Source organism: Mobula hypostoma, chromosome 25 (assembly GCF_963921235.1).
Source record: "Mobula hypostoma chromosome 25, sMobHyp1.1, whole genome shotgun sequence".
Taxonomy (NCBI): Eukaryota; Metazoa; Chordata; class Chondrichthyes; order Myliobatiformes; family Myliobatidae; genus Mobula; species Mobula hypostoma.
In genome coordinates this window covers 4,786,392-4,813,034 of record NC_086121.1, presented here as the reverse complement: position 1 = coordinate 4,813,034, position 26,643 = coordinate 4,786,392, and the positions used below count along the sequence as shown (strand labels likewise).

General features: G+C 44.7%; 1 protein-coding gene across 4 annotated transcripts in view; it reads left to right on the top strand.

Moving 5' to 3' along the window:
- The first annotated feature begins 11,636 nt into the window (after positions 1 to 11,636).
- The window catches only part of agrn (agrin), a 534,989-nt gene continuing 519,982 nt past the window's right edge, over positions 11,637 to 26,643 (top strand). For all 4 annotated transcript variants that reach the window (XM_063033167.1, XM_063033166.1, XM_063033165.1 and 1 more), the window contains exons 1-2: positions 11,637 to 12,181; positions 24,572 to 24,833. In XM_063033167.1, coding sequence (XP_062889237.1) covers positions 11,984 to 12,181; positions 24,572 to 24,833 — 460 coding nt within the window. In that variant the 5' untranslated portion in view covers positions 11,637 to 11,983. The remainder of the gene's footprint in view (positions 12,182 to 24,571; positions 24,834 to 26,643) is intronic.

The following is a 26,643-nucleotide window of genomic DNA, read 5'->3' as shown; positions in this document are numbered from 1 at the left end:
GACAATGGCAGCAATTGAACCTGGGTCTCTGGTTCTGTCATAGCATAAAGCTTACCACTCAGCTGCTGTGCCACCTCTATGAAGGAGTAATTTCTCCTGTGCATTAAGGATTCACAATTAAAGGGTGTATAAGGAGCTCGTCTGTACCTTTGGGCTAATCGTTCTACTCTCAACCAGACCTTACACAACACAGAGCAAACCTGCTCCTGCAAGTTGTTATTATTTAAAGAAAAGTATCTTATAACAGGATCTAAGATTCAAGATTCAAGTTTATTTATCAAGTGTACGTTGAAACACAGTAAGATGCGTCATTTGTGTTGACAACCAACTCACTCAAAGGTGTGCTGGGGGCAGCCTATAAGCGTCGCCACACATTCCTGCATCAGCATAGCACGTCCACAACACTCGGCCGAACAACACAGAACACAACAAACAACAAAACGACAACAGCAAAACAAACCCTGTTCCCCCCTCGCACGCACACACTGTCTAAACCCCGGAGAGGCCGTCTCCTTTGTTCTCCAGGCTCGGATTCAGACACGGACACACACAGACATTGGGCCTTCGACTACCCCAGCGGACTCGCAGACCTGGGACTCCGGACAATGGGCCTTGAATTCTGGACTTCCGAGGACTGCTGCCACATTTCTATACAGTGCCAGTCAGTGGGAAAAACATTTCTTCCTCTCTTCTGAACAGCCAATCACAGAAGACTTCATTTTGTGTCAGCTCGAGGGATTTTTCAGAATAATTAGAAATGCTTCATTGTCACTTTCAATAGCCCAGGGGACCTGTTCCCTCAGATTAAGTGTCAATGTTTAAATTGGGCAGACTGTACACTCACAACGAGTAGGGGTCAGAATGGAGAGGTGTCCAATCCCTGGGCCATTCAGAATTGCAAATGATATGCTGATCGTAGGCCCTTTTCAACTGCTCCTGCAGATGCCAAGTATCTTGGCAGACGCCTGCATTTTGTCAACAAGAGGCTGATTGTTCCGAAACTAGAAAAGTGCACAGAAAATCTTCTGGGCTCAAGGGAGGGGAAAAAGGCCATACTCTCTTCTCGCTGCTACCATCGGGAAGGAGGTACAGGAGCCTCAGGGCCCACACCACCAGGTTCAGGAACAGTTATTACCCCCTCAACCATCAGGCTCTTGAACCAGAAGGGATAACTTCACTCACCCCAACTCTGAACTGATTCCAAACCTATGGACTCCCTTTCAAAGACTCATGTCCTCAGCATTATTTTTATTTATTTATTATTTGTACAAATTATCCTCTTTTGCACATTGGATGTTTTTTTGTCTTTGATTAGTTCATAAATCCTATTGTATTTCTTTATTTTTCTGTACATGGCTGCAAGAAAATGAATCTCATGGTGTCATTACGTACATGGTGTCATATATATACTTACATAATAAAATTACCTTGAACTTTTTGAATTTTGAGCATAGCCTGACGCTTTGAACTTTGAAGAGATCTTCTCACCCCAGAACCTATCCCTTTACAAGCTCAGCAGTTTTCCTGAACCAATTTGTAGGCTGGATGCGTCAAAGATAGTTTCTTTTCAAAGGCTTGTGCTTTCTTTTGAACTGCACCTCCATACAATAGCACCAGCAGTTCTGGCTCCTGATGGGCTAAAAGGATTTTCATTGAATTTGCCCCTTTGTTGCGGGTCCTTTCCCAGGACGGCAATGAAGAGAAAGATTTGTTTCTGTGTAACGTGTCATGTCGGAAACACGGCGGCCAAATTGTGCGCAGGAAGCTCCCAAAAAGAGCAATTGAATAAGAACTAGTGAAACTGTTTTAGAGATGGAACATAAAACAGTACGGCACAGTACAGACCCTTCAGCCCACAATGTGGTGCTCACCCTTGTAAACCTATCCACGATAAATCCCCAAACAGTCCTTCCAGGTGAGGCGACAATTCACCTGTGAGTCGGCTGGGGTGATATACCGCGTCCGGTGCTTCCGATGTGGCCTTCTATATATCGGCGAGACCCGACACAGACTGGGAGACCGCTTTGCTGAACACCTACGCTCTGTCCGCCAGAGAAAGCAGGATCTCCCAGTGGCCACACATTTTAATTCCACATCCCATTCCCATTCTGATATGTCTATCCACGGCCTCCTCTACTATAAAGATGAAGCCACACTCAGGTTGGAGGAACAACACCTTATATTCCGTCTGGGTAGCCTCCAACCTGATGGCATGAACATTGACTTCTCTAACTTCAGCTAATGCCCCACCTCCCCCTTGTACCCCATCCATTATTTATTTATATACACACATTCTTTCTCTCTCTCTCTCTCTCTCATTTTTCTCCCTCTGTCCCTCCCACTATACCCCTTGCCCATCCTCTGGGCTTTTTACCCTCTCCCCCTTTTCCTTCTCTCTAGGCCTCCTGTCCCATGATCCTCTCATATCCCTTTTGCCAATCACCTGTCCAGCTCTTGGCTCCATCCCTCCCCCTCCTGTCTTCTCCTATCATTTCGGATCTCCCCCTCCCACTTTCAAATCTCTTACTAGCTCTTCTTTCAGTTAGTCCTGACGAAGGGTCTCGGCCCGAAACGTCAACTGTACCTCTTCCTAGAGATGCTGCCTGGCCTGCTGCGTTCACCAGCAACTTTGATGTGTGTTGCCTGAATTTCCAGCATCTGCAGAATTCCTCGTGTTTGCCACAATAAATCTAAAACACAAGTGATTCTGCAGATGCTGAAAATCCAGAGTAACACACACAAAGTGCTGATGGATCTCAGCAGGTCAGGCAGCATCCATGGAGATGAACAAGCAGCCAACGTTTCGGACCGAGTCCCTTTATCAGGACTGGAAAGGAGGGGGGCAGAAGCCAGAATAAGGAGGTGGAGGGAGGAGCGGAGGACTTCCTAAACTTTCCTCCGTTCACCGTAGGCAGAAGTCCTCTGCTATTGGCTGTTCCAGCCCCGGGAGATAGGTGCTGGCTATCCACTCGATCTATGCCTCTCAAAATCTTATGCACCTCTATCAAGTTACCTCTCACCCTCCTTTGCTCCAGAGAGAAAAGCCCTAGCTCGATCAATCTATCCTCATAAGACACGCTCTCTAATCCAGGTGGAATCCTGGTAAATCTCCTCTTCACCCTCTCTAAAGCTTCCACATCCTTCTTACAATGAGATGACTAGAGCGGAATACAATACTTCAAGTGTGGTCTAACCGGGGTTTTATAGAGCTGCAATATTACCTTGTGGCTCTTGTACTCAATTCTCTACTAATGAAGGCCAACACAACATACACCTTCTTAACCAACCTGTCAATTTGTGCGGCAACTTTGAGGGATGCGTGGACGTGGACCCTAAAATACCCCAGTTCCTTCACACTGCTGAGGATTTTTCCATTAACCCTGTATTCTGACTTCAGGTTCCATCTTACTTCCCACTTCTTCGGATTGAACTTCATCTGCTATTTCTCTGCCCAACTCTGCATCCTATCAACATCCTGTGATAAGCTTCTAACTATTCACAACTTTGTCAGCCTTTGTGTCATCTGTAAATGATGAGGTAGAGTAATTGGTTGAGGTATGAAAATCAGATAATAGTCATAGTCATACTTTTTTGATCCCGGGGGAAATTGGTTTTCGTTACAGTTGCACCATAAATAATAAATAGTAATAAAACCATAAATAGTTAAATAGTAATATGTAAATTATGTCAGGAAATAAGTTCAGGACCAGCCTATTGGCTCAGGGTGTCTGACCCTCCAAGGGAGAAGTTGTAAAGTTTGATGGCCACAGGTAGGAATGACTTCCTATGACGCTCTGTGTTGCATCTCGATGGAATGAGTCTCTGGCTGAATGTACTCCTGTGCCCACCCAGTACATTGTGTAGTGGATGGGAGACATTTCCAAGATGGCATGCAACTTGGACAGCACCCTCTTTTCAGACACCACCGTCAGAGAGTCCATTTCCATCCCCACAACATCACTGGCCTTACGAATGAGTTCGTTGGTTCTTTTGGTGTCTGCTACCCTCAGCCTGCTGCCCCAGCACACAACAGCAAACATGATCGCACTGGCCACCACAGACTCGTAGAACATCCTCAGCATTGTCCGGCAAACGTTAAAAGACCTCAGTCTCCTCAGGAAATAGAGACGGCTCTGACCCTTCTTGTAGACAGCCTCAGTGTTCTTTGACCAGTCCAGTTTATTGTCAATTCGTATCCCCAGGTATTTGTAATCCTCCACCATGTCCACACTGACCCCCTGGATGGAAACAGGGGTCACCGGTGCCTTAGCTCTCCTCAGGTCTTCTGGGAAGAACTTCCAGTTACATCATGAAGGATCCCACCCGCCCTGCTCATGGACTGTTTGTCCCACTCCCATCAGGGAGGAGGATATGTAGCATCCACACCAGGACCACCAAACTCAAAAACAGTTACTTTCCCCAAGCAGTAAGGCTGATCAACACCTCCACCTACTAACCTGCCCTTCCACACACCCAACCACCACTACTTGCATCACTTTATGGTCATACAATCATTCTATGTATATAAGCCATCTTTCGTATTTATGTTATTGTGTGTTTATTTGTTCTTTTATCTTTTTTTGTGCTGAATTGGATCTGGAGTAACAATTATTTCGCTCTCCTTTACACTTGCATGCAGGAAATGACGTTAAACAGCCTTGAATCCTGAAGAGAGATCTGTGAGATCTTTCACGTTGATCTGGCGTAGAAAAGATTGACAAGCATGTTGGCAGGACTCAAGGTACTGGGTTATAGGGAGAAGTTCGACAGGCTGGGAGTTAATTCCTTGGACTGTAAAAGATGGAGGGGTGATCACGCAGAGGTGTATAAAATCATGCTGGGTGCAGATGCGGTGAATGGAAGCAGTCTTTTTCCCAGGTTAGGGATTCAAGAATTAGAGGGCATAGGATTAAGGTGAGACGGAGTGATCTAAAAGAAAGTCATTATTTCAGTGCTTTTCATCCTTGCTCGTCTGTGCAAGGTACTCACCTTTCTTGGTTTCCAGAGAGTGAGGAGTCTTGGCTCTGATCTGTTCTTGGGCTCAACGGATCAAAGCACAGAGAGTAACATTCTGATGGGCTGCATCTCAGACTGGCATAGGGGCTCCATTGCACAGGAGTTGAAACAGACTGTAGAGGGTTGTAAACTCCGCCATTCCATCAGGGGCACGACCCTCCCCACCATCAAGTTCATCTTCAGAAGGTGTTGCCTGAAGAAGGCAACGTCCATCACTAAGGACCCTCACCACCTAGGACGTGCCCTCTTCTCATTACTACCTCCAGGGAGGAGGTACAGGAGCCTGAAGACACACACTTCAGGCTCCTGTACCTGATTCAGAAACGGCTTCTTCCCCTCCGCTATCAGATTTCTGAACGGTCCGTAAGCCTAAGAACACCCGCTCATTCTTCCTGAGTTTTATTCCATTATTTACTTACTTACTTTGTAATTATAGTAACTTCAGGACTTTGCACTGTACTACTGCCGTAAAACAAAGAAGCCACGTTATATAAGAGTGATAATAAACCTGATTCAGATTTCTGACATCTACTGTGTTTTGCTTCATTGATGTATTGAGTTTATCTCTCAGATCACCAGAAAAATAACACCATGCATAAAATACAACAGTGCACCAGCTGTCTACAGTAGCTTTCCAATTAGTCTCACCTTCCAGATCTCTCTCTCTCTCTCTCTCCCTCTTGCATTCTCTCTCTTTCCCCAGTCCAAATGTTTGTGAGTGAAATGGTTCATCTCATCTCCCTGCTCTGTCTGCCTCACGTGAACAGCTGAACCATTTTCTCTCTGAGTTCTTCCCAGGTAGTTATGTAGCACTGGACTATAATGTTCTGATCTGTACTGTGGGTGTGCTATGTTGGCATTGGAATGTGTGGTGACACTCGTGGGCTGCCCCTTAAGACTGTGTTGGCTGTTAATGCAAATAATGCATTTCACTGTATGTTTCCACATACAACTGCAAGTTGAATTGTCATTCAACCACACATGAATACCCATGATGACTATTCGCTGTTAGACTGCGCACTGACTCCTCCAATGCCTCTCTGACGCAGGCAACAGAATGATCCATCCACTCCTTCAGTCTCTCTGTCAACGAGCAACTCACTGATGGTGTAGATGTTTAAGAGAAGATTGAATAGGTGCATGGATGGTAGGGGTATGGAGAACTACGGTCCCCGTGCAGGTCAATGGGAGTTGGCATGGACTAGATGGGCCGAAGGGCCGGTTCCTGTGCTGTATTTTTCTATGACTCTATGACCCGAAGTACTTTAAATCCTTAATGTCCGGCGGGGTCCTGTGATCATAAAAAACATACATTTAAAAAAAGACAGTAACGTCTTTGTTTGACCCTGTAGCGATGCTGCGATCAAGCATGTGATAAATGAATGAGTCCGAATCTGAATAAAGTATTCCAGGACACAAGTGTAAAGGAGAATGAAATAATTGTTACTCTGGATCTGATGTAGCGCAAAAAAACACACAAAGGTAAAGGCACAATAATAATAATAATAAAGAAACACACAATAAATGTAAATACATAAGACAGCTTATATGCATACAGTACTATACAAAGTCTTAGGTGCATATATATAGCTAGGGTGCCTAAGGGTTTTGCACTGTACTGTATTTGTTAATGTGGAGTGGAGAGCGAGTCTGTAAATCTGGCGGGAGCAAAGGATGTTGGGAATGGCGAGGGTGGAGCGGCACAGGAGGGGTCTGGGACAGGTGGCAGAGAAGGAGTGCCAGGGGGTGGGGAGACAGGGTGGTGCAGGTGCAGACACACCCAGCCCTGAGACACCGGGCAAGGTCATTTGATTCCAAACAACTGGTTTATTGATCATTACAGAATGTCTCTCTGGTGCTTCCCACTCCCTCCCCTCTCCCTTCCCCTTTTCCCAACCATGATTCCCCTCTCCCTGATCCCTTCCCACTCTCAGTCCACAATAGAGACCCATATCAGAATCAGGTTTATCATCACTCACATATATCATGACATTTGTTTTTTTTTCAGCAGCAACACAGTGTAATAAATAAACTTTCTACAGTACTGCACAGAAGTCTTTGTCACTCTAGCTATATATATGCCTAAGACCTTTGCACAGTACTGTAGATTCACTTTGGAGTCTTTTTCTTTGTTCATCTTTCCCTCTCCATCCACATACCTCCCCCTTACCTGGCCTCTCCTTTCACCTGCCAGCTTGTACTCCTCCCCACTCCTCTACCTTCTTACTCTGGCTTCTTCCCCCTTCATGATTTACTGTGAATAAATGGATGTTTTGGCTTTGGAAATGCGGCTATCTTCCTGCTGAATTCTGGGAGAGTGGAAGTGTGTGTTAGTCTTGTCAATGATAATTACGAAAAAAAACCCACCACACTGTATTGAAAACCCCTCTGGCTCACTTTGGTGAGGAAATCTGTTCTCTTTATATCCTACGACACTGAAGGCCATTTAGCCCATGGAGTATATCACAGAAAAATCCCACTACCGTCACCCGTCTAATATCATGATCTATTCCCCACAATCTATTCCCCCAAATCAACTCCCCCAAATTTGGTCACCCACCTGCACTAACTTACAGATGCCAACTAATCGACCTAATAATATTTCAAGTTTGGATATTCTCTTGAGAGGTGACTATGGACTCAATTTCAGGAGCTCTATAACTCATGTTCTTCATATTAATTATATACAGTTTTATTTATTGTTTTTGCACAGTTTGCACATTGGTTGTCAGTAGATTTTCATTGATCCTATTGAATGTCATTGTTCCACTGTGAATGCCTACAAGGAAATTAATCTCACGATTGTACAAACGTATATGGTGAATTTTGAACTTGCTAGAGATGTAGGATATGACAGGAGGCATAAATCAAGTGGACAGCCAGAGTCCTTTCTCCCAGGGTGGCAATGGTGGATACAAGGGGCATATTTTTAAGGTAATATAAGTGTAGAGGGGATGTCAGAGGTAGTTTTTTACACAGAGAGTGGACGGTGCATGGAACACACTGCTAGGTATGGTGGAAGAGCTGGATACATTAGAAAGATTTTATAGACTCTTAGATAGGCACATAGATGAAAGCAAAATGGAGGGCTGTGTGGGAGGGAAGAGTTAGATTGATCTTGGAGCAGGTTAACTCTCCGTACAGTTACAAAAACCATCCCTACAAACCGAAAAAAAAAGAACAACTAAGTTCAAAATTCAAGTCCGTCATTCAACCGAACACAGGTACAGTACACAGCTAAACGAAACAATGTTCCTCTGGGATCAAGCTGCAAAACACAGTACATATATCGCACACGGCACATAGAATAATATTCATTTTAATAGAATTAATTCGGCCAATCAGTGATAAAGAGAGAGGCGACCAACTAGAAAGTGTTTTTTAACATAATTCAATAAATTTTAAAAAATTTCCTTAAATAAATCTTTATAATTCTTAGTAATTGTTACTCCTAAATACGTAAATTGTTTTCTTAAAATTTTAAAAGGAAGGTTAATATCAGTTGGTATTAAATTGTTTAAAGGAAACAGTTCACTTTTATGTAAATTTAATTTATATCAAGAGAACTGACTAAAATTAGTCAGTAAACGGGACACAAATACATAGAATAATATTAACAATAATATTAATAAATGTAAAAAAAAAGTATTCTGTAGATGTACAAGATGACATAAAGTGCATATAGTTAAAAATACAACAGTATACTGTTACTTGCTGTTATAACTATTGTGTACTGGGTGGTAGCAGGGTGTTCAGAAGTCACACAGCCTGGGAGAGGAAGCTGTTTCCCAGCCTAACAGTCCTCATTCTGACACGGTGGTAGTTTCTGCCTGATGGTAGGAAAGGAAGTCAGTTGGTTCTGCCTAACTACCTGAGCCTGAGCCATGACCTCGATGGACCTTGAAGCTCGGTGCCGGCAAGTGGGAATGCTTTTACATTGTTGAAGCGCGTCAGCACAGTTGACTCATCTCAGTGCTCAAAACCCTGAATGACTTTTCACATCCATAATGTGCAATCTCCCGTACATCCCAGAAATAATTATGTCAATTATGTACCTACCACTCCCATTCCTGCTCCGCGTTTAGATTGCTTAGATAGAAAGGATCAAATGTGGTATCATTTGGTCTGCAGGGATTAGTGGCAGATTTACCTATTAGAGCATTCAGAGATTTAGCTAATCTAGGATCACTGCCAGTACACAATGTTTACCCGTGATGAGAACACAGCACAACTGTCAGTGATCAGACAGGGATTGAATTATATGTCTACTGTCACCCAGATGCGGAGCATGAGACATTGCTGATTAGAATATGGTGGCACACACTCAGTGGTCACTTTATTAGGTGCATCTGCTCATGAATACAGATGTCTAATCAGCCAATCATGTGGCAGCAATTCAACGCATAAAAGCATGCAGGCATGGTCAAGAGGCTCAGCTGTTGTTCAGACCAAACATCAGTTTGACCATGGAATGAATGCTGGTGCCAGATGGGGTGGTTTGAGTATCTCAGAAACTGCTCATCTCCTGGGATTTTCACTCACAACAGTCTCTAGAGAGGGGATTCGCAACCAAGGGTCCGTGAACCCCTTGGTTAATGGTAGGGGTCCATGACATAAAAAAGGTTGTGAATCCCTGCTCTAGAGTTTACAGAGAATGGTATGAAAAATAAAAGAGAAATTCAGTAAGTGTCAGTTCTGTGGGCAAAAACGCCGGTTAATGAGAGTTAGAGGAGTATAGCCACTCTTGTTCAAGCTGACAGGAAGGTGTCAGTAACTCAAATAACCACGCAGTGGTGTGCAGAGGAGCATCTTTGAACAAAGAGAATGATGTCCTTCAGCCCACCGAGCCTGTGCTGACCACCAATCACCATTTACAGTAACAATAAATTAGATCAGATTAGACTAGATTCAACTTTATTGTCATTGTACCGAGTACAGATACAAAGCCAATGAAATGCATTTAGCATCTGACCAGAAATGCAAAGAATAGTATAATTTACAAACTCCAACTGCAAATTAAAGAAGTGCTACAGCACACAAATATAAAAGTACTGAGACAGTACAATACAGATGCAATACTGCTTAGCGCTGTGATGAGAGGTTCAGCAGTGTCACAGCCTCAGGGAAGAAGCTCTTCCTGTGCCTGCTGGTGCAGGAGCGGAGGCTCCTGTAGCGCCTACTGGATAGGAGGAGAGTAAAAAGTCCATGATTAGGGTGAGTTGCATCCCTGATAAAGCTTTTCGCCCTGCCCAGGCAACGTTTATGGTAGATGTTCTCAATGGTGGGAAATTGGGTGCGGATGATCCGCTGGGCAGTTTTCACCACACGCTGGAGTGCTTTGCGGTCCGATACGGGACAATTGCCATACCATACTGAGATGCAGTTGGTGAGTATGCTCTCAATGGTACAGCTGGAAGAACTCTAGTGGTTGAGCATCAAGGAATATGTTGAAGTATGGTTTCAAGATAAACGTTGCACTCCCCTTTACTGCTTGACCCCTTGGCTTCTACCAGCGGATTGCCTGTTCCTCTGTTTTGCAGCATCTGTGGTCTCTGGTGCACTAAATCCTTCATTAATCCCAATTTTTATATTCCCACGAAATTTCCATCAACTGCCCTCAGAGTTTTATTTTATTTAGAGTTGTAGCGTGGTAAAAGGCCTTTACGGTCCTGCGTGTCACAGTGTGCGCTGGCAATATCAGAACCCAAGTGCAGGGGTAAAGACAGACTTTGACGTAGAGATGGTGACCAGAGTTTATTCCAAAAGAACATGGGGGCACAGCTGAGCGACACTGCGAGAAGTAACATTCTCAAAACTCGGACCCTGCAATTTGCAATAATCAGGAATCCGCTTAAGTAATACGAGTAACACAGAATCCCTGGGCCTATCAAAGTAAACTTAATAAGCTTAAAAAGAAAGCGCCAGGAGACCACATCACAAAAAGCGAGCCTACTGCATGGGTTTCCCAAGGTGCTCCAGTTTCCTCCAACATCCCAACGACGTGGGTTGGGCAGAATATCCCGGCATTCCCCCCTCCCCACCTCACACTGCTCAAGGGTCTTTTTTAATTCTGGGGTCGGACCATGATCCTGCATTGTGCCCGGTCACTCAATGCGGTGTCTTCCTGAGAAGCCCTGATGGGGGCAATGGAACTTACAGCAAATTGCATTGCAGACATATGCACCTCCTGAAAGGTGGGGAGTCATTCACACACCCCACTTGGAGGGAGGGGGAGGGGTTGAGAGGGGGGGGTGAGAGAGAGAGAGAGAGGAGACAGGGAGGGAGGAGAGGGGAAGAGAGGAGCGGAGGGATGAAAGGGGTGAGGTGGGGGGAACGGGACAGGGGGAGAAAGAGAGGGGAGAGGGGTAGAGAAAGAAAGGGGGAGAGAGAGAAAATGGGGGTAGAGAAAGGGAGAAGAGAGAAAGAAAGAGAGAGAGAGACAGACATTTAAAGAGAAAGAGGGAGGGGGAGACTCACACACTGCAGCCGGATAAAATCTGCCAAATTCCACCTGGCAGCCTCTCAACGATTCCCCCACCCTGCCGGGGACAGTCCGATCACGTCGGCGTGTGGTTATTGATTAACGCCGGAGTCTCAACTGCATTTCCGGTCGTGGCGTTTTAACAGTGAGTGAGAGTGGGAGCTGATCAGTGTTCGGCGAGCTGATTTATGCAAATCCCAGCCACAGAGAGAGAGAGAGAGAGAGAGAGAGAGAGAGAGAGAGAGAAAAGACAGAGAGACTGATCGTGCATTCTGTCTGAACCTCCGGCTGATGTTAGACAGAGGCAGCCCTCTCTGCATCCTGAACGCTGTGGACAATCGCCTCCCTATGTCTTAAGTACACCTGCGAGCCAAACCTGCCAACTGCTCAACGGGATTTTTTTTTTAAAAAAACAAGACATTTTACGAACAAAAAACCTTTTGTACTTTTTTTTGGTGTGTGTGTTCTTTCTCCTCACGGTCGAGGATGGGACGAGAAGGGGCCGAGATACGGACTTTCTCCGCTGACCTCCTTCTTCTCCTCTGCCTCGCTGCCCACGTCTGCTGCCGCCTTTGCCCCGAGAAGGCGCTGGAGAACCGGGAAGAGGAGGCAAACGTAGTGCTGACCGGCACGGTGGAGGAGATAATGAACGTGGATCCCGTACACAATACCTACTCTTGCAAGGTAAAGAGCTTCAGAGCGAGAGGGAGAGGGAGAGAAGGGAGGGAGGGAGCGCTCTCCAAGATTACTGGTAAAACTTACCCCTCATATACAAGGCCGGAACATTTATAATGTTGGTATAGGTGTTAACTCTTTTTTTCAAAGTCATTGCAATGGGAAATCCAGTATTGTTCCCAGGGATTGGATTTGCAAAAAGAAATTTAGTTTTGTTCTCAGGGATAACTTTCGGATCGAGGGAGACCAAATTGTGAGATATTAATCAGATATGAATCCATAAACACTACCTCACTACTTTTTTGATCGAATTCTTTCCATATCTACTTATTGTAATTTATGATTTTTATTGTTAAGTATTGCAATGCAGGCTGCAGCAAAACGACACATTTCACGACTTGTGACAGCGATATGAAACCCGATTCTGATATTGCGGGGTGCGAGCCCCCTCTTGTGCAATCCCCCGGCTTTTTATTGTGGCTTTGCTTTTTGTTAGTGAGGTTGCTGAGTGTGTGGGTGTCTTTTAAAGGCTTTATTGAAGTTTGCGAAAGTTGGGTGAGTTTTATTAAAAAGTTGGCGCCTGTGGTGGGTTACACCTGGAACTACGTGACAATGGGGTGAACCATTCCACCCTGCGAACTGGGAGCGTGTTGAGAATAACATGGCCGCGGGCTACTGAAAGTTACAAAAAGAACCAATCTCTGAATAGAGTGCCTCAGGGGAGCATACACTCTCACACAAATGCCCATCCTTTTGGAATCGCGACAACCAGTCGGTTTAGTTTTGTTCCCGAGCCTGAGCCAAACTGCAGCATTCCACTCAAATAGTTTCTCCCCCCCCCCCACTCAAGGTCAGCGGGGAGAACCGTCACCTCTAAGCCAGAGGTTTGAGGTTTCTCTTCTGTCTGTAAGCACAGAAAGCGGAGCTGGGTAAGGTCCATGATCAGGAAGGGCGTCAAAGGTTACGGGGAGAAGTTTGCGGATGATACTGAGATAGGTGGTGGTGGAGGGCGGGGGCAGGTGGCGTTGAGGAGGCAGGGAATCCGCAGAAGGGCGGAGACAGATTGGGAGAACCGGCGAGGAGGTGCCTGCACTTTGGTAGGAGGGATAATGGCGCAGGCTATTTTCTAAACGGGGAGAAAGTACAGAAAGCAGAGGTGGAAAGGGACTTGGGAGGACTTGTGCTAGATTCCCTAAGTGTTGAGTCGGTGGTAAGGAAGGCAAAGGCAGCGTTTGTGAGGAGTAGAATATAAAAAGGTTATGCTGAGGCTTTATAAGGCTCCCATGGCTTCACTTGACCCTGATGGGGTGGGGTTGGGGGGCTAAGCAGGGGCTACACCTTGCCCGAGGGTGACCTGCAGGCTAGTGAAGGGGAAGGAGCACCTTACACCTGCTTTGGTAGAGGTGTATCTCTTCACCCCCCCCCCCACCTTGGGTACAATTACAATGTTTCAAAGACATTTGGACAGGTACACGAGTAGAAAAGGTATTGATATTGACTTATCATGGTCACTTGTGCTGCGGTATAGTGAAAACCTTACCCTGCAAACTGTTTGTACAGATCAGATCGTTACATAGTGCGTTGAGGTAAACATAACATAATGCAAACTAAAGTGTAAAAGCTACTGAAAAAGTAGTCTAGGTAGACAATAAAGTGCAAGATGGTAACGAGGTAGATTGTGAGGTGAACAATCATGTTACTGCGCAGGAGGTCTGTTTAAATGTTTCACAATAATGGGATAGAAGCTGACCTTGAGCCTGGTGGTTCCGTACATTCATGCTTTTGGACCTTCTGCCTGATGGGTTGGGTGGGGCCTTTGAAAAGAAGGACATCCCCTTGGAACAGCAGTGAGGAGGAATTTCTTTAGACAGATGGTGGTGACTCTGTGGAAAATTCATTGCCACAGACGGTTGCGGAGACCAAGTCATTAGATATACTTAAAGCAGAGGTTGATAGGTTCTTGATTAATCAGAGCATCAAAGATTACGAAGCAGACAGCAGGAAAACAGTGTTGAGTGAGATAATAAATCAGCAATGATGGATATGTCTTATGATCTTAAAACTCGATTACACAGAACATAACACAATCTCAATTTATATATTAGTTTGGGAAAAGTTGTCTTGTTTCCCTGAGGATTGTGTCTTGCCTTTCTTCTGTCCTCTCAGCCTCTGCTGAAGGTTGCAGTATGTTACAATATTATGAGTGTGTACCAGATTATGAGGCATGTAGATAGGGTGAATGCAAGTAGGCTTTCTGTCCTCACATTGGGTGAGACTTCCACTAGAATGAAAAGTGAAGTATTTAAGGGGAACCTGATGGGAAACTTCTTGCCCCAGAGGGTGGTATCAGTGTGAAACGAGCTGCCAGTGGGAGTGGTGGGTGCGCATTCAATCACACAGTTACAAGGAGTTAAGATAGGTGCAAATTTCCTGGATAGGTGGGAGGAATTTGGAGGGCTGTGGTCAAGAGTGGGTCGATGGGGCTAGGCGAGCCAGTACTGACGAGATAGCAGAAAGGCCTGATTCTGTGCTGTCATGCTCTATGAATCCATGTTCAGAATAAGAATCACTTTATTGCCAGAATTGATTGTGTTTTGGTGCCAAGCATAAAACACGGGATAATACTCTGTAACAGACAACACAAGAATTAGCAGAACGGTCACAATTGCAAACGTCAATAGTCAAATATAAATGTAAATCTATGAACAGACTCAATAATTATGAACAGAGCAAGGAGAGCTAGAAAGACCATTTAACAGACGTTGTGCAGGGACAGTTAGAGTATTACATGTGAGTGGGTTTTGTTGAGAAGCTGCGTAGCTATGGGAAAGAGGTTTCAGAGATGACGTGTAGTCCTGGTGGTGATGGACGTGCCGTGTTTCCCTGATGCCAATTTGGTGAGCACCTAAAACCAGAGTCAGACCTAAACTTGCAACTGTTTTTGTGAAGAAACACCAGGACCTATTCCTGTAAATCTTATTCCACAAACACAACAACAAAATTGATTTTCTGCTCACTTTTCAGTGAAATGGTCCCTGAAGAGCCCTAACCTGTGATGATTACTTACCACAGCACCACAGAGTCTCTTAAATGTCTCTACATTTAAAGGTAGAGGCAGAGCCTCTACTCCCTTAGGAGTGTGTGCAGATCCGACATGACATCATAAAACTTTTCAGACTTCTATAGATGTGTAGGGAAAGTGCATTTGCTGGCTGCATTACGGCCTGGTACGGGAACACCAATGCCTTTGAGTGGATAGTCCTACAAAAGTTAGTGGATTCGACCCAGTACATCATGGGTAAAACTCTCCCAATCATTGACCACATCTACATGAAACACTGTCGTAGGAATCAGTGATCCTCACCACCCAGGCCATGCTCTTTTCTTGCTGCTGCCATCAGGTAGAAGGTACGAGTGCCTCAGGACTCACAACATCAGGTTCAAGAATAGTTACTACCCCTCAATCATCGGACTCTTGAACAAAACGAGGATAACTACACTCATTTATTGAGATGAACTCTAAATTGTGCTCATCCTGTTTGTTGTATTTGACCGACAGCTGTTGACAAGTGACCTACATTTCTGCGTGTTTCAAAATGATTTAATTGAACATGAAGTATTCTCTGGGATCTCCTGATAACATTAAAAGAGTTAGGGTCCCAAAAATTATTTCATTTATGACACCTCTGCCAATTTGTCAGCATAACTTGAATGAAATGCCATAGCGTCATTGAGTAATTTAACTCCTCCCTTGTGACAGAGCTGCTTACTTGAGCTAGTCCCATTTCACTGTGTTTGGTCCATATTCTCTTAAAAACCTTTCCCATCCATGTTTCCCTCTAAATCTCTTCTAATTGTATCTGCCTCCATCACTTCCTCTGGTAGCTTGTTCCATATACACGGTGTGGAAAAAGATGTGTTCCCTTTAAATCTTCTCTCTCTCACCTTAAACCTATACCCTCTAGTATTTGACGACTCTATCATAAGACACAGGCTCAGAATTAAGCCATTTGGCCCCTCACTTATGCTCTGCCATTCGATCATGGCTGATTTATTATCCATCTCAAAACCATTCTTCTGTCCTCCCTGTAACCTTTGATGCCTTGACTAATCAAGAACCTGTCAACCTCTGCTTTAAGTATACTCAATGACTTGACCTCCATAGCCATCTGTGGCAATGAATTCCACAGATTCACCACCCTCTGGCTAAAGAAATTCCTCCTCATCTCATTTCTAAAGCAATGACCCTCCATTCTGAGGCTGTGCCCTCTGGTCCTAGACTCCCCTACTATAGAAAACATCTTCTCCACATCCACTCTATCTGGGCCTTTCAACATTTGAAAGGTTTCAATGAAATCCCCTTCGCTCTGCTAAACTTCAGCGAGTACAAGCACGGAGCCATCACACGTTTCTGATACATTAACCCTTTCATTCCCAGAATCATTCTTGTGAACCTCCTCTGAAGCCTCTCCAATGCCGGCACAACTTTTCTTAGATAAGGGGCCCAAGTTCTGTTCATGATATTCTCAATTGTGGTCTGACCAATGCCTTATAAAGCCTCTGCCTCACATCCTTTGCATTTGCCTTGTTTGTACCATCATGATTTTATAAGCCTCTATAAGATCACCCCTCGGCCTCCTACGGTCCAGGGAAAAAATGCCTTGGCTTATCCTTCGTGCATCACAGTCTGTGTTTCCTGTAATTAAAAAAAAACAACTCCCTTATTTAAAAGTTATGTGTTCTCATTGGGGAACACTTTTCAGCGGTTTCTTGTGTGAATCTCTGTCTCACACAAGCACCAAATATCAGCAAGGGAGTGGGGTTGTAGGAATGAGGTGAATGGGACTTGTGTTGGTCTGTAGATTCAAGTAGGTAGAACAGTACAGCACAGGAACAGGCCCTTCAGCCCACAAAGTATGTACTGAATACAATGCCACATTAAACTTTGGCCTGCACACGATCCGTATTCCTCCATTCCCTGCACATTCATCTGTCTATCCAAGAGCCCTTTAAGCACCACTATCATATCTGCCGCCAGCACCACCTCCAGTAGCTCCTTTCCCGGCACCTTCCACATTCTGTAAAAGAGCACTCCATACATCTCTTTAAATATTCCCCATCTCACTTTCACTTCCTGTCCTCTAGTACTTGCCATTTCTACCCTGGGAGGGAGATTCTGACTGTCTGCCCCATTTATGATCCTTCCACTGATAAACATTCTGTCATGGCTGATTTATTTTCCCTCTCAAAGTCATTGTCCGGCCTTCACCCCGTGACATTTGATGCCCTGACTAATCAAGAACCTATCAGCCTCTGCTTTAAACTTACCCCAGTTACTTGGCCTCCACAGCTGTCTGGGGCAATGAATTCCACAGATTCGCCACCTTCTGGCTAAAGAAATCCCACCTTATCTCGTTTCTAATGGAATGTCCTTCTGTTCTGAGGCTGTGCTGTCTGGTCCTAGGCTCTCCCACTAAAGGAAGCATCCTCTCCACTTCACTCCACTCTGTCTAGGCCTTTCGATATTTGATTGGTTTCAATGAGATACTCCCTCATTCTTTAAACTCCAGTGAGTACAGGCCCAGAGCCATCCAACGCTCTTCATTTGTTAATGCTTTTATTCCAGGAATCATTCTTCTGAACCTTGCCTGGACCCTCTCAAATGCCAGCAAATAATTTCTCAGACAAAGGGCCCAAAACAGCTCATAATATTTCAAGTACAGCCTTATAAATCAACCTGAGTTTGTCCAATCTCTTCTTACATAAGTGCAAGTCACTCTAATTTTCCTCTACCTTGCACTAACAGTGATATTGGATTTCCAGTGTACTGTTCTCAGTTGCTTGTGTTGTTGGCTGATCTGTAAGTGGAATTGGTATCTCATTGTTCCCTTTGACAAAAGTGCTTACTCTCACCATTCCTGGCATCTATCTATACATGTTCAGACAGACGCGCTGAACCGAATCCAAGTTGTCCCAGGTGTGTCCTCAACCAACTAGAACCAAAGCCAAATTTATTGTCACATGCAAGTACGTATACCCTCAGAGGCCCCTTTATTAAGTACAGTTGTATACCTGTTCGTTAATGCAAATATCTAATCAGCCAATCATTTGGCAGCAGCAACTCAATGCATAAAAGCATGCAGGCATGGTCAAGAGGTTCAGTTGTTGTTCAGATCTAACATCAGAATGGGGAAGAAATGTGAGCTCAGTGACTTTGACTGTGGAATGATTGTTGGTGCCAGATGGGATGATTTGAGTATCTCAGAAATAGCTGATTTCCTGGAATTTTCACGCACAACAGTCTCTAGAATTTACAGAGAATGGGAGAAAAACAAAAAAGCATCCAGCTCTGTGGGTGAAAATGCCTTGTTAAAGAGAGAGGTTTGAAGAGAATGGTTAGACTAGTTTAAGCTGACATAAAAAACTAATCAAAAAGAAAGCAAGAGAGCTGCCAGATAAGTTGTGTGCTTTGTTTTTACTTTTGGTGAGATGTGCACATATGGTGTGGTAGCGTCATGACATATGCAGTTTACGTTCTTACATACAGTATTCTGCAAAAGTCTAAGGCAGATGTATATAGCTAGGGTGCCTGAGAATTTTGCACAGTACTGTATTTGTCAATGTGGAGCAGACAGTGAGTTTGTAAATCTGATGGGAGCAAAGGATGTTGGGAATGGTGAGGGTGGAGTGTCACGGGAGGGGTCTGGGGCAGGGTTAAGACACACCTGGCCCTAAGACACCAGGCAAGCTCATTTAATTCCAAACAATTGGTTTATTGATCATTACAGAATGTCCCTCTGGTGCTTCCCATTCCCTCTCCTCTCCTTTCTGCTTTTCTGAACCATGATTGTCCTCTCCCTGCCCCCTTCCCACTCTCAGTCCACAATAGAGACCCAGATCAGGTTTATCATCACTCACACGTCATGATTTTTTGCAGCAGCAGCAGCAGTACAGTGCAATACATAAAGTTACTACAGTACTGTGCAAAAGTCTTAGGCTCGCTTGCTGTCCCTCTGTCTTGTATATATATGCCTAAGACTTTTGCACAGTACCTTATAATCCATAATGAATTGTTTAAACAAACAAGAATGCTGAGTCAAACAAATTTAGTCATAGTCATACTTTATTGATCCCAGGGGAAATTGGTTTTCATTACAGTTGCACCATAAATAATAAATAGTAATAAAACCATAAATAGTTAAATAGTAACATGTAAATTATGCCAGGGAATAAGTCCAGGACCAGCCTATTGGCTCAGGGTGTCTGACCCTCCAAGGGAGGAGTTGTAAAGTTTGATGGCCACAGGCAGGAATGACTTCCTGTGACGCTCTGTGTTGCATCTCGGTGGAATGAGTCTCTGGCTGAATGTACTCCTGTGCCCACCCAGTACGTTATGTAGTGGATGGGAGACATTGACCAAGATGGCATGCAACTTAGACAGCATCCTCTTTTCAGACACCACCGTGAGAGAGTCCAGTTCCATCCCCACAACATCACTGGCCTTACGAATGAGTTTGTTGATTCTGTTGGTGTCTGCTACCCTCAGCCTGCTGCCCCAGCACACAACAGCAGACATGATAGCACTGGCCACCACAGACTCGTAGAACGTCCTCAGCATCGTCTGGCAAATGTTAAAGGACCTCAGTCTCCTCAGGAAATAGAGATGGCTCTGACCCTTCTTGTACAATATTACTCAACTACTACTGAAATATTAAATACGCAATAAGACTGGTTCAAGCTGTCAGGAAGGCAACAGTAACTTTAAAAAACACATACACATTACAACAGTGATGTGCAGAAGAACATCTCTGAACACATAATATGTTGAACATTGAAGTGGATGGAATACAGCAGCAGAAGACCACAGATGTAATCAGTGGGCACACTTTATTGCGGGTGTACCTAATAAAATGGCCACGGAGTCAAACAATAAATTTGGAAAACTTCTTTGCAGCGGCATCACAGACACAAAGCATCAGAAGGAAAACATAGACCGAACATAAATTGTGTGTGATGTTTACGAGAACACAATCTGAACATCATTGAACCTAGTGGTCATCCTGTTGCTAAACTGTGGTGATTAGGGTTGTAGTGGTCGGTTGAAGAACTGAACGGTTAAAGGGCAGTTGCTGTTCCTGAACCTGGTGGTGTGAATCTTCAGGCTTTGCTACCACCTGCCTGATCGTAGCTGCAAGAACATGGCACGATGGGGATCTTTGATGGATGTTCCCTTCTGGACACCACTCTAAACCATCATTGTCTACTGTTCTCAGACCAGCAATGACCTGTACCTCAGTTTGCCCAAATTTAAGCCGTACAGAGGATGTGGTTTTAAGGTGAGCTGGTAGAGTCATCGAGCACTACAGCACAGAAACAGGCCCTACAGCTCAGCTAATTCATGCTGAACTATTATTCTACCTAGTCCCATAGCCCTCCCATCCACTTAATTGTCCAACCTTCTCTTAAATGATGCAATCAAACCTTCCACTGCAGCTCATTCCACACTCACCATGGCACTGTCTGAGTGATTCAGCATCAGGTTTAATATCACTGTTGTGAAATATGAAGTGAAGAAGTTCCCTTCATCTTCCCCTTAAATAATGCAACTTTCACCTTAATGCGTGACCTAGTTCTAGTCACACCCAACCTCAGGGGAGAAAGCCTATTTGCATTCACCCTATCTACAGAATTCCGTATACCTGTATCAAATCTCTCTTCTCCTTTACTCCCTGTATACCCATGACTGTGTCCCTACACACAGCTCTAATCTGCTAATTAAATTTGCTGACGACACTACATTGATTGGTCTAATCTCAAACAATAACAATGTGGCCTACAGGGAAGAAATCGTCTCTCTGACACGGTGGTGTCAAGAAAACAACCTCTTCCTCAATGTTGCAAAAACAAAAGAACTGGTTGTGGACTACAGGAGGAACGGAGACGGGCTAACCCCTAATGACATCAATGGATCTGGGGTTGAGAGGGTAAACAGCTTTAAGTTCCTCAGCATCCATATCACCGAGGACCTCACGTGGTCTGTACACACCAGCTGTGTGGTGCAAAAGGCACAACAGCACCACTTTCACCTCAGACGGTTGAAGAAGTTTGCCATGGGCCCCTATATCCTAAGAACTTTCTACAAGGATACAATTGAGAGCATCCTGACTGGCTGCATCACTGCCTGGTATGGGAACTGTACCTCACTTAATCACAGATTCTGCAGAGAGTGGTGCGGACAGCCCAGCGCATCTGTAGTTGTGAACTTCACATGATTCAGGATATTTATGAAGACAGGTGTGAAAAAAGGGCCCAAATGATTATTGGGGACCGGAGTCACCCCAACCACAATCTATTCCAGCTGCTACCATCTGGGAAATGGTACCACAGCATAAAAGCCAGGACCAACAGGCTCGGGGACAGCTTCTTCCACCAGGCCATCAGACTGATTAACTCACGCTGATTTGAGTGTATTTCTATGTTACATTGACTGTTCTATTTATTACAAATGATTATAAATGACTATGATTGCACATTTAGACGGAGACGTAACATAAAAATTTTTACTCCTCGTGTATGTGAAGGATGTAAGCAATAAAGACTATTCAATTCCATTCATTTTCCTACAATCAAGCAAATAATATTCAACCTTTATTTAATGCGAACATGAGCAGCAACTTTTTCACCCAGAGGGTGGTCAGTGTATGGAACGAGCTGCCAGTGAAAATGGTTGAGGAAGGTACATGTAAAAGACGTGTGCATGCATTGGAGAGGTTGAGCGGGAGATGTGCTCAGTAATGGCAAATTGGACTGGTTTGGAGTGTAATCTTGGTTTGCATGGACTGGTTAGACAGACACCTGAATACGCTGGGCCTGGAGGGAATTTGATCGAGTGCAGACAGAAGTGTTTAATTTATTTCGGCATTCTGTTCATTGCAGACTCTGGGCCGAAGGGCCTGTTCCTGTGCTGTACTGTTTTAAACTTATCCCACGGCTTCTGGGCCTCTCACTCTGCCCTGTCGTCTCCTGGTAATGGAATGTAGCAAGTAATTAGCTCACAGCCAGAACACACCAACAGAAATGCGATTATGAGTGGGTGTTAATTGGAAAATAAATATTGAATGAATGTGGTGGGAGCCTTAGGGCACACCACCAGGTTCAGGAACATCCATTGCCCTACAACCATCAGGTTCCCGAACCGGCGTGGATAACTTCACTCACCTCCACGCTGAACTGATTCCATAACCTATGGACTCACTTTCAAGGAATCTACAACTCGTATGCTCAGAATTATTTATTTACTTAATTTTTTTGTATTTGCACAGTTTGTCTTTTGTACGTTGGTCGTTCATGTGGATACGGCCCGGTCTGTCACAGGAAATGCCCTCCCCAGCATTAAGCACACCTGCACAGAGCGCTGTTGCAGGAAAGCAGCATCCACCATCTCGGTTATGCTCTCTCCTCACTACTATCATCAGGAAGGAGCTGCAGGAGTCTCAGGTCCCACACCACCAGGTTCAGGAACAGTTATTACCCTTCAACCATCAGACTCCTGAACCAGCGTGGATAGCTTCATCCACCTCAGCACTGAACTGATTCCACAACCTATGGACTTGATTTCAGACATTGCACAGCTCGTGTTCTCAGATCTATCCATCTGCTTCTTGTATTTTCACAGTTTGCCTTCTCTTGTACGTTGATTGTTTGTTGGTCTGTGTTTGTGTGTAGTTTTTCATTGATTCTATTGTATTTCTCTATTCTACTATGAATTCCCGCAAGAAACGTAATCTCGTAAACGTATGGTGAATTATCCAGTATGTACTTCGTAATAAATTTCCTTTGAACATAGCCCCATGTTTCTTTTACCCCCCCACCAAATAAGAGATCAATTATTTATTGAGATGCAGTGCAGAATCAGCCCTTCGAGCCACCTAATTTAACCTTGGCCTAATCATGGGACAATTTACAATGAGCAATTAAGAAGCGCTGGTGCTTCTTTGGACTTTGAGAGGAAACCAGAACATCTGGAGGAACCTCACGTAGTCACATGGAGAACGTACAAACTGTTTACAGACAATTTATTGCCTCAAACTGAATAGAGCCATAGAACACTACAGCATAGAAACAGGCCTTTTGGCCCATCTAGTCCATACCGAACTATTATTCTGCCCAGTCCCATTGACCTTCACCTGGACCATAGCCCTCCATACCCCTCTCATCTATGTTCCTATCCAAATTTCTCTGAAATGTTGAAATTGAACCCACATCCACCACTTCTGCTGGGAGTACGTCCACTGTCGCAACACCCTCTGAGTGAAGAAGTTCCCCCTCACATTCTCTTTAAATATTTCACCTTTCACTCTTAACCTGTGACCTCTAGGTCCAGTATCTCATCTGAAAGCAGAACTGTTGATAAGACAGCACTTGGCAAGTCTTAGACCATGAGTGTTACCCTGGAGCAGAATAAATCTAGAACCGAGAATGCAGATAAGAGCAATCCATTAGAGTCCATAGGAGCGAGGGTCAGGGGTCAGCCATCCGGCCTGTTGCGCCTCCTTGGCCATTCGACAAGATCATGGTTGACCTGACCATAGAGTCAGTTCCACCTGCCTGCCTTTTTCCCCATAACCCTTAGATAGATAGATAGACATACTTTATTGATCCCGAGGGAAATTGGGTTTCGTTACAGTTGCACCAACCAAGAATAGAGTATAAATATAGCAATATAAAACTATAAATAAATAATATGTAAATTATGCCAGGAAATAAGTCCAGGACCAGCCTATTGGCTCAGGGTGTCTGACCCTCCAAGGGAGGAGTTGTAAAGTTTGATGGCCACAGGCAGGAATGACTTCCTATGACGCTCAGTGTTGCATCTCGGTGGAATGAGTCTCTGACTGAATGTACTCCTGTGCCCACCCAGTACAGTATGTAGTGGATGGGAGACATTGTCCAAGATGGCATGCAACTTGGACAGCATCCTCAATCCACCCCCCACCCCCCTGCAAAGCAAAATTCTGTCCAACTGTGTCTTAAACACATTTAATCAGAATCAGGTTTATAATCTCTGAAATGCTGTGAAATTTGTTGTTTTGCGACAGTGGTACAGTGCAGTACGTTAAAAACAACTACTATAAATTATAGTAAGAAATATCTTTAAAAGGTAGTGCAAAAAGAGCAAAAAATAGTGAGATGATGTTCATGGACTGTTGTAGGTTGTGGGTCTTGCTTCCTGTTGGTGGGTGTGCAGTGGAGTGGAAACCTAGAGAGTGAATGATAGTGGTGATGGTGCAGCTGGTTGGCAAACGCAAAGTTATTGTTGGATGATTTTGAATGACTTGTATGTAGATGTTCCCATTGCGTTTGCTTGTTGCTACTGAATTCTGTTTCATTGCGTTGAAGGTGCGTGTCTGGAGGTACCTGAAAGGCAGGGAGACGATGAACAACGAGATCCTCTTGGACGGTGGGAAACGAGTCATGATCTGCGGCTTTGGAGACCCCTTGATCTGCGACAACCAGGTCTCCACGGGTGACACCAGGATTTTCTTTGTCAACGTGGCGCCGAAGTCCATGTGGCCGGCTCACAAGAACGAGCTGATGCTCAGCTCCAGCCTCATGAGGATAACGCTCCGGAACCTGGAGGAAGTGGAGAACTGCGTAGAAGGTTTGAGCTCCTTTCTCTACCTGTTCAGCTTGTATTGTTTTGCTAATGTTTGGTCTGCCCCTCCAGATACTGGATTATTGATCAAATGGGTGTATCTTGCAAAAATAGTATTCACACTCGTGAGGTTTTGCCTTTTGTCCCAAATACATTTTTGTCTTTATTTATTTTATATTTTGTTTCACGATACAGTGTGGAACGGACCCTTCTGGCCCAACAAGCTACACTGCCCAGCAATCCATCTATTTAACCCTAGCCCAATCACAGGACAAATGACAATAATTAACTAACCTACTAACCGGTACTTCCTTGGACTGTGGGAGGAAACCCGAGCACCTGGAGGAAACCCATGCACACACAGGAAGAGTTGGCAAACTTTCTTACAGAGGACACCAGAATTGAACTCCAAACTCCGATGCCCTGAGCTGTAATAGCATTGGGCTAATCGCTACGCCACTGTTCATTCCTGCTAACTAATGGGAACTGGGTGGAGTGGGAGTTAAAATCCCTATACTGTGGCAAGTAGAATAAAAATAAAAATGAGTCTTATTAAAGATAATTAGGGAAAAAACTAGAATTGTCATTAATATCCAGCATTAACATCTTTAGAGCGGTCTTTGAGACTGCTAACACTTCAACATGTCTCCTGTGTTCGGGGTCTTTGCCAGCCGAGTTCGCACCCCATGAAGAAGTGCATTAAAACAAAATGAAGCACCGCAGTGGTGTAGCAGAGCACCGAGGTAGCGTAGCGCGACACTATTATAGATCGCGGCGTTGGAGGCCAGAGTTCATGTCTGGCGCCACCTGTAAGGAGTTTGTACGTTGACTGCTTTGTTTCCTCCGAGTGCTCTGGTTTCCTCCCACACTCCAAAGACAAACTGGTTAGTAGGTTAATTGCTCAGTGTGAATTGTCCCGTGATTAGGCTGGGGTTAAATAGCTGGGTTGCTGAGCACTGCAGCTCATTCGGCCAGAAGGGGCTGCTCCACTCTGTATCTCTAATCTAAACAAAGTAAGGCGGCCAGTAATTATAGTTCAGTCTCTATTTGCAGGCTCATTCCGCGTTGACTACAGAGCAGTATCAAGTCAGGTTTGTTGCCAGGTGTACACATGTGCTGAGTGGAACGCTTGCTTACAGCGCTGTCACAGGCCCGTGGACACAGACAGCACACTGAATATAAGATTATAACAGAACAGTGAAGAGACAGGAATGAAAGGCTGCAAAAGTGCACAGCAAAAAGACAGAGGCAAGCCCATGGTGGTGCAAAAAGGAGGTCAGTGGTGTTCTGTTGCTGAGGTAGGGTTGGGCTTGTGCACGTTGGTTTAAGAAACTGATTAGTTGTAGGAAAGTAGCTGTTCCTGAACTTAATGCTGTAGACTCCTGCCCAATTGGAGCAGGGAGAGGACGTGAGGTTTTCCCGGATTCAGTTGCCCATCCGTGGGACTGAGGCTGTACCTCCTGCCTGGTAGTAGCGATGGTACTGACTGAGGTCTGTTGGTGAGGAAATCAAGCATCCAGTTGCCTCTGTGAGTCGGGATTCTGGATTCGATTATGTACCATGTTGGCAGGCTTCCTTCCCAAATTGGGCTTCGAATCACTAACCCAGTAATCGTACACTTAGTGGCCACTTTATTAGGTAACACCTGTACACCTGCTGGTTAATGCAAATATCTAATCAGCCAATCACATGGCAGCAACTTAATGTGTAAAAGCATGCAGACACGGTCAAGAGGTTCATTTGTTGTTCAGACCAAACATCAGAATGGGGAAGAAATGTGATCTAAGTGACTGCTGGTGCCAGATGGGGTGGATTG